The 9,262-nt window shown below is 36.7% G+C and overlaps 1 protein-coding gene across 1 annotated transcript in view; it reads right to left on the bottom strand.

Annotated features, from left to right (window-relative positions):
- Nucleotides 1–2,582: 2,582 nt before the first annotated feature.
- Nucleotides 2,583–9,262, bottom strand: part of gnao1a (guanine nucleotide binding protein (G protein), alpha activating activity polypeptide O, a) — a 347,630-nt gene continuing 340,950 nt past the window's right edge. The window contains exon 8 of the mRNA XM_039763002.1: nt 2,583–4,605. Within this exon, the coding sequence (XP_039618936.1) occupies nt 4,418–4,605 (188 nt within the window). The 3' untranslated portion in view covers nt 2,583–4,417. The remainder of the gene's footprint in view (nt 4,606–9,262) is intronic.

Here is a 9,262-nt window from a genome sequence, read left to right as displayed (position 1 = left end):
TGATTTTTTTTAACTTTTAGAATACATTTGCTTTTTTAGGTTCTGTGCCTAGAGGACGAAGAAATTGTGTCAGTATAATTGACCAAAACATTCAGAATTTACTTCTGGCAGACAGATCAGCATGATCTAACTTATCTTTAAAATTATTGACACTTTTATCATCTACTTTAGGCTCTCTGGATCTTAATGAACTAGTTTTTTGTTCATTTTAGTATTTGTTATCCCATCATTGTTGATGTCATTTGCAGATTTAAAGGAGTCTCTCTCTCTGTGAAGCTAATACAAACCAAACAAACAGTCCAGAATAGACAGGTCTCTCAGGCCCCCATCCCATGTGAAGCACCATCATTTCATCTGAAATCTTTGGCCGGGTCCATGAAGAAACATACAGTGATGACGCAAGTAAATGATGTCCATATCTTCAAGCTTCAGGGTGAAACTGCATCAAAGGCTTTTGGAAAGTCTAAGTCAGTCATGTTGTATGCTTTTCTTCTGTCTGTGACTCCCAGTGCTTGTTAGAAAAGACTAGCAGATCTGTTTGTTAGGATTATCCTTTGCAAAATCCTTGTTTTCTATCTTTGAGAATGTTGTTTTCATATAGTGTCTCTAGTTTGATTCTGACTGTAGTTTCCATTATTTTACACTGGATGCTGGTAAGATTTTGTGTCTTCTAGTCACCTTTGCAATATTCCACTTAGGTTCTCCCCCAGTATTAAATGATTATGGGGATTTTTGATGATAATGATTTATAAATAATGTGTATTATTTATTTCAACATTACTTGTTCCAAAAGGCTTAGGGGTTTTTGATAGCTCTCAAATGGCTCACAACCTTGAGATTAGTTATATGTACAATAGTTTGTTCTTGCAGGTCACCTTGGACAAAATAACAATAGCATAACACCGTCAAAAACGTAACAAACCATCCAGTTCATCAGACTTGTTCTTGTGAGCTCATAGCTAGCTAAGTTGTCGCAGTATCTTATCCAGATCCTTTGTAAAAGTTGTCATCGTTTCCTCTTCAGCTAGATGACTTAGTAGTTTCTGCCTGATTACAACAACTCATTGCATGAAGAAGAGCTTCCTGGTTTCTGTCTTAAGAGCAGGTCTCCTTAATTTCCAATGCTGTCCTCGGATGTGATTCACTACTTAAGTGTAAGAATTCTGGCAGATCACGTTTATTGCTGTCATAGAGAATTTGCATGTCTGACTCTTGTGTTTTAAACAACATAATGGCAGACTTTCTTGTAACTTCTCTCTGAGGTCTTCCATCGATTTCTTCATTTGTAAAGCCTTGAGTGAAGCAGAAATTTCTCTTTGTATATCTGGGAGTGTTTAAATTGTATTTTACTTTGAAAACACAGCTGATTGCTTTAGCTTTTTTTAAAATTTATTTTTCTTATTCGTAGCTTTGAATAGAATTTCTTTTTCAAATACCTTCTTAACCTTTTGGGTTGGTTTTCCTGGACTTTTGCTTGCAATTTATTCTTTTTGTTTTCTACATTGTTACCTTTTTTAAACTATCTTGTAGAGAGTAAAGGAGCGGTATCTACCACTAGCTGCATTGATTTTCATAAAGGACCCATCTTACACGTTGTTCATCATTCCATTTGAAACACAAAACAGTTGACTGGCCATCATAGGTGATCAGCGTTACGAGTATTTGTCTGATTCCAAGGCAGGGTCGCAGGGGGCTTCAGCCGCATTGAAAGCATTGCAGAAATCGGTTAAGCTTGAGACACCAAGTAGAAACAGTGGTTAGTGGTTTTTTTTTTTTTTGTTAGTGCAAATGAAATGTTTATTTTTAAGCAGAGTAGGGAACGATAACTAGCTTGTCTTCCATTAATGTAATGGTTAGGAAACATTTCCTGGGTCTGAAAGTTACAGTCCCTTGCATTTATGGCTGGCTGGAAAGAAAATGAAAGACTGCGATTTGATATCAGTCCAGACCAGCTCTGACATTTGAAAGTCAAATCAGCATTCTAATTGAATCAGGGTAAAAAAAAAAACAAACAGCTATTTTCCATCTCTCAGGTGATAAGATTTCATCGAGTAATGGATGGGTTGGTGTACAAAATCTGAATAGAAAGCGACACTCAAGAGACAACAATATCTCCACGTCAGTTGGGATGAAACTTGGCAGTCTGCTGATATTGACACCATTAGAGATGTGTGCTTTGTAACCCGAGTTTAAAATATCTCCCATTCTTTTTGGCCAGTAAGTTGAAAGTGAATTATTGCTGTGAAAACCAAACTTGGGGAGACGAGAGGTACAGACAAACACTCTTTATTGAGCTTCACATTAATTTTCCATTAAAAGAGAAAGACTGGCAGTGTCCAGAATATATATATATATCGCAAAAAAGAAAGGAAGAAAGAGAAAATAAAATTAAACCTTATCGATTGATAAAATAAAGCTTAAAAAACATAAGAGCTGCTACTCAGCCAGTGGATTTCTTTTTCAGTTTTTTTAAATTTATTTATTCTTTTTTTTTTACAGCATGATTGATAATGTAAGCAAGTTAATCTTTTTTTTAAGGTGAAAATGTGAAGAGATATAATCAAAGTAGAAATGACAAAGAATTAGTCATGAAAACTGTGGCTTTAATGTAAACACTACATTCGATTGGTTTTGCAGCACAAACATCCCACATAAGAGAACACCATTCACTAAAAGGAAGAGAGGAAAGCAGCACAAAAAAAGCATTCACTGTAGAAAGAAAAAAAGGGCAGGGTGGGAAAGAGCCTAACCGGGTATGTAATACACAGTCTTTATCAGAGCAAAAAGGGTAACGACGTTCAGATCTACTGGTCCGTGAGAGCTGTGCTTTTCTGTACAAACCTGGAGGGGTGAAGACATTGGACAACTAATTAAAAGAAAGAAATAAATGAAGTAAGCGCTTTTAGGGGGGAGTTATACAGCCAAACTGCCATCATGACAGCTGTACTCAGTTGTATGAAAAAAATCACAAAGCAAAATCCCAAAAGGGTAAAAAAAAAAAAAAAATAATAATAATAATAAAATCCTCATAATAAGCCTATCTCCAGGCTAGTAAAGACTGTTATGGTGCAGGGCATTCAGGCAAAAGATCCTGTATGGTCTTTTACATCGATATGGGTAACAATGTCTTTTAGAACTGTTGCAAAACTGTTAAAAAAGAGAAAAAAATCTGTACCTACAAAGCACAAGAAATCCTGTTATGATTATTATAATTAGTATTATCATTTTAGCTTCTACTTGTAAAGACGTGGCTAATTCCAGATCTACAGCATTCTACACACACACACAGTCAGCATCCTGCACTGAAAACTTTAAATTCAAAGGATGGCTGTGTTTTCTTTTATTTACTTTTTTTCAGGTTATTTATTTTTTTATTTTTTTCTTGTTTTTTTTTGTTGTTTTTTTTTTTACAAAGGCCAAACAAAGTTCATGCTACCAGTATGCGAACAACAACAGGAGAGCCATTAACCAGCCTGCAGATGAGAAAAAGAGAGCAAGACATGGGGTGGGCTGTGGTAGGGAGAGGGCAGGGACTCGGAGAAATTAAACTAAAAAGAAAAGAAAAGAAAACGACAAGAGGTACTTTACACAAACAATAACATGATCTTCATTACCATAGCCTAGTTGGTTTGCTAGTTCTAGTCCAAGACCGCCAAAGGGGAGATTGGCACCAATATGACATATTTGCAATATATATTTTTTTTTTCTGTTGGCAAAAATATGCCCTTGTAGATGTGTTGGAAAGAGGAGTGAACACCCCTCCATATTCCCAGAGACACTTGTGAGAAAGACCTAGCCCTATTTCAATGGACGACTTGGGAGGAATCACATTCCACAAGTGAGCGTTGTGGAAAGAACTAAAGCCAAATAAAATCAAAGAAACTGATATGGTGCTAACCTGTGTGTCCTCAAAAAGTTCCTAAAATATCAAACAGCTGAACAGAATGGAGACAGTGCACAAAGAAAACCCAGCTCTTTTGGAGCAGCTTGATATTTGGAGACAAATGCCTCATGCCAGCGCCCTTTTGATCTTCGTAATAAATATGTCTGCATATATATATATATATATATATATATATATATATATATATATATATATATATATATAGTTCTATAAATAAAAAGACAACAAATAAAAGAATGACGCTTCTATGAAAGGGGGTTACAGCTTCAAAATCAGTAAACAGTGAGAGAAGGGGGCAGGCGCCGTGGAGCCGAGAGGCGTCTGATGTGCGATAAAGTCTCTCGCTTGTGTTTGACCAAAGGGCTGGGTTTTTTTTATATTACAAAATCAATTCTGTTTGCAGCTCTTTGAGAGAAACTAAAAAGATTTCTTCTTTAATATATATATATGTTATGCCTTTTGTTTACCAACTTGCATTTTAATAATCATTACCAAAGTTACTATACAGAACGGTCAGTATAAGCCACAGCCTCGGAGATTGTTGGCAATGATGATGTCGGTGACGGCGTCAAAGACAACCTGGATGTTATTGGTATCTGTGGCACATGTCATGTGACAGTAGATTTCCTTGTTCGGGGAGCGGTTCTTGCTCTCAAATTGTGCTTGAATGTAGGCAGCAGCATCCTCATAGGTGTTGGGTCCTGGGATGCAAAGCAAAACAAACAAAAAAAACAGTTACAAATAACAAGAACAACAATTTATTTCTTTTATAGCCCAAAATCACACAAGGAAAGCCTCAGTGGGTTTTAATAGGCCCTGTTTTTGACAGCCTCCCTAGCCATGACTCTTTTAGAAGACAAGAAAAAAACTCCAAAAGAAAATCTTGTAGGGAAAAAAAATGGAAGAGATCTTGAGGAGGGTAATTCAGAGAGAGACCCTCCTACCAGGTAGGCTGAGCATGCAATGTGTGACCTCAGCTGATCTCAACTTCTGCAGTATGAAGCAAAGCTTTGGTTTTGCAGAGGAAGAAAGCCACGCATGTCGGAAATCTTCCCCTAGAGCCCCATTTTCTTTCTATTTGACAGCCACGATGTTCCCCATGTTAGAAATTCCTCAAGCCTTGCTGAAAAAAGGTTCTTAGGTCTAAACATTCATCCTGAAGTGTAAGGCCTACTATTTCTCCACTGAATGCTAAGCCGACATATTTTTATTCAGTTTCTTTTTGTGTCGTACTTTGGCCTTCTTCAGTGTCATCCAGTCATAGACTGAACCTTTTTAATTCATTTGGAGTTTTCTTGGGAGTCGCAGGCTGTGCTTATGAGGGGCACACCTTGTAGCAGAGAGCACACTTGTCTGTCCTCCAGTTCACCTAATCCTCACATTCTTGTGATGTAGAAGTAAAGCAGCTGCAGTAAACACATGTAGAGAGTGGGAGAGCAGATCAACTTCATGCAGACGATGATGGGGCCGGGCTACAAACACAAGTCTCTCCAGTTCTATTTTCTATAAAATTTAAAAAAGTATCTTGCCTGCCCTGGAATTTTATAATAGAAGCAACGAGGCACAAAGCACCACTGGAAAATAAAAGCTTAAAAACGTACTAAATACGTCAATACATTTTTCAAGCCAAGAAAGTTATTAGGTATTGAGCTTTGTCTTGAGATTACGTACACATTGTAAAATATCTTATACGTGTCATTTTCCCAGAACTTGTCTTCCTCCACACTCATTTTTAGGGGCTTGATTTCCTCTCTAAAGGCAAAATCACATCAAACTACTCCTGCCATGTGCTTGGTATCATGTCGATTTACTTTCATATTTATGTGGAAACTCCTAACATGAAGGCCACTGCTGTCACAAAAGCGACTCGGAAACTTATCTTTACCTCAAGAAAAACAGTACCAGGGATTTGCGATGAAATGATTATTTTCAGACCCCTTTTGTTGTCATAAACATACATCGGAAACACGGATGGCATGTCGTTTTTTTATACCACAATTCATCCATTTGTTGTACCTACTCTCTCTCTCTCTCCTGGACCAGATGATGGTCAGTGGGTTAATGAAGAACCTAGATTTTTTTTATATTTTTTAAATTTTTTTTCTCCAGCTTTTGGAGTTTTTTTTTGTTTTTCTGTCCACCCTGGCCATCGGACCTTACTTATTCTATGTTAATTAATGTTGACTTATGTTTATTTTTTATTGTGTCTTCTGTTTTTCTGTTCATTTTGTAAAGCACTTTGAGCTACATTTTTTTGTATGAATATGTGCTATATAAATAAATGTTGATTGATTGATTGATAGATGAAGATGAGGAGAGCATAATAAATAAAGAGAATATGCTGAGGTGCATAACATAAAAATATTCATTTTCACTCAGCATTCACTGTCTTTAGGTTTGGGTGTCACATCCAGTCATTTGTCTTAGTTAAGAAGATCATTTTGAGTCAGATGCTCTACTCAGTGAAATGAGAATTAGGTTCAGATCTTTAAAAATAACAAACTCTGGCTGGGATTATCAGACATTGCTCTTCAAATACAGCTAATTGGAAGTGAGTCACACTGTGGACAAACGAGGTTCTGCCAACTTGGAAAAAGACATGTTTGTGTTCAGGAGGATTGCGAGGGCCGTTGACCATTCTAGACTTGGCGCTTCTAATTTATTTCAGGGCCATGCAGACAGTTGATATAATGAGGAAATTCAAACTTGGGGGTAGGGATGGATGGGCTCATTTCCCTCAGATGCTAGGTGGGTAGGTGTGGGGGGGCTTGGGTCCCAGGGAGGTCTGTGCACAAATTCTTTGCATTTATAGTAATACCATTGAAAATAATGTCCAGTGTTTGAAAAAGAACCTTTGACGTCAATTGAACTGCCTGATGAAATATAATGTGCCTGGTTTAAAAATGAACTTTCACATCTTGAATTGCTTGTCAAGTAACGTCAAGTCAAGTCAACTTTATTTATAAAGCATGTTTAAAAAAACAAACGTTGACGAAAGTGCTATACAGCTTCCATAAATACACCAAAACTGATTAGCTAGTATAAGAAATAGTATAAATAAAATGAAAAGTTTTCAAAGCTAAGGCAAAAGGATAAGCTTTCAGGTGGGATTTAAAAGCAACCAAAATTGGTGCTGACCTAATAGAGAAAGGTAAACTGTGCCAAAGCTTAAGGGCAGCTACTGCAAAACAACAATCCCCTCTAATCATAAGTCCATATCTCGACATTGTAAGTAACCTAAGGTCAGAGGACCTCAGTGACCATGAAGGAGAATGATGGTGTAAAAAATCAGTAAGACAAATGGGAGCTAAAGCATTCAGGGACTTAACAACAAAGGATAAAATTTTAAACTCAACCCTATAGAGAACAGGAAGCCATTGAAGAGAAGCTAAGAGCGGTGTGATGTGTTTACATTTTTGTGTTCCTGTCAGAAGCCTGGCAGCAGCATTTTGGACTAGCTGAAGGTGAGCAGGGGATGACTGATTAGCCCAACCAGTGTATCATGAGCTGCTGTGGACAAGCCGAGAAGAGCCAGACGCATGAATTAGTGTTTCAAAAGCATCTACAGAAAGAAAGGGCTTGACTTTAGGCAATACCCTAAGGCTTTAACAGCGGAGTGAATTTGTTTATCAAAAATCACACCAAGATTAAAACTACACACAGTATGAAGCTTCAGAGAATTTACCCAGATGTGTGCATTGCACTTCATATTGTTTATCACATTACACTGTGCCAGAGCAGGATGTTGTTTCATTTAACTGAAATGTATTAAAAATAACTTGCACTCAATGATGTACCAAGAAAAAATGAATGGTCTTTGTGATCCTGGCTGTTAAATGGGTATCAACTACATTTTGTGGATATTATTAATGACTTCACAAACACAGACGTTCACAGGTGGATTCTGCAGAAATTAGTGCAGTAAGAAAAGACCTTTTATTTGCCATATTTGTTGTTTATTATGTTGAAAAGGGTACTTGTGTGTTTTGCCTGTTGTATTGCAAAATATGTGCTCATAATCTTTGGCTTGAAATATAAAAATATACACATCCCTAATGTTTTGCAGTTGGGTTAAAATATTATATAATGTGCATTTGCAACCTTCTTTTGGTCAGTTTTATTAAATGGCCTGTACTCAGCAGAGACTCATTAGGACAGGGTCCTAACATGTTCACTGTTGTGAATCTTAATTTTTTGCTCTGGATGTCAACTTTTGTTGCTTATCTGTTTACTAAAGTATTCATATTATTATTATTTTTATTGTTTAGGTGGTGTCTTTATCCCAACACCATTTAGAAATCAAGCCAGTGTTTTTATCTGCATTGTTGTTAGCAGTGACATCCAATGCTGGTCACTTGTTTTGACAGCAACGCTGTGTGTGACGTCACAATGACAAATGCTATTTAAGTTGTCATTATTGTACGATTAGCCTTTAAGTTTACTGTTAACTTTTAAAAACAGACTACTTATATGTTGCAAGCTATTTAGGCAATGACGGTTTAATGTTAACGGTTAATGATTTTCTTTCTCTCGTTTTCGATGTTCAGTCTTTTTTTCAACTGTTTTTTTCCCTTTTTGACAACTCCATTTGCCAGTCTAATTAGTATTTGTCTTTTTGGATCTTCATTGCCATCATGTCACAATAACTTCTTTCTCATTGTAGAAACTCCTCTTGTCATGCTAGCATGAATGTTTGGAGTTAAGACCAAGAAGAAGAATCCCTTTCATTGAGAGAGCAAATATTCTGAAATATTCCAACAGAAATTAGCAGTGTACAGTAAAGCTGTGATGTCTCAAGGCGGTAGATGTCTGTATATACAGTGCAGGCTGAACTTGTTCTTTCTTTAATCATCAATACTTTGTACATCTTACAGGATTACCAATATTTGTATTGGTTGTACCTTAAAATGAGATGTTACTTATTACAGCACACGTTCACTCAATATAGTGACCTGCCTAAGCACGCTGTGTGGAGGAATATACTGTAGGTTCTGTTTGTATGCGTCTGTTCAGGGATTTTATTCTGCTCTGTGAACTTCTAAATTCTCTTACTAAGAGAATAGACAATATTGTTTAACAGTAGGTAATGGCCTGTATTTCATGTATGTTATATACAGGTAAAATTCCTTTACAATGAACTCCCAGGGACCTAAAAAAATATTTAGTTGTAACGAAAATTTTGTTGTAATGAGATTCTGTATTTGTCACTATAGTGCTTTCTTTAACTTGTGTCCAGGTGTTTGCAATCATTTCAATAGCTTCTTTTGCGTTAATTTTAATCTCCATTTCTCAGCATTTCGTTGCCATAATACACTTTCAGGGTGCGAATGATGCCCAAATCCAATGGTTGAAGCTCTG

Source organism: Polypterus senegalus, chromosome 9 (genome assembly GCF_016835505.1).
Source record: "Polypterus senegalus isolate Bchr_013 chromosome 9, ASM1683550v1, whole genome shotgun sequence".
NCBI lineage: Eukaryota > Metazoa > Chordata > Cladistia > Polypteriformes > Polypteridae > Polypterus > Polypterus senegalus.
The sequence above is the reverse complement of the archived record's forward strand: the minus strand, read 5'-3'. Positions and strand labels throughout refer to the sequence as shown.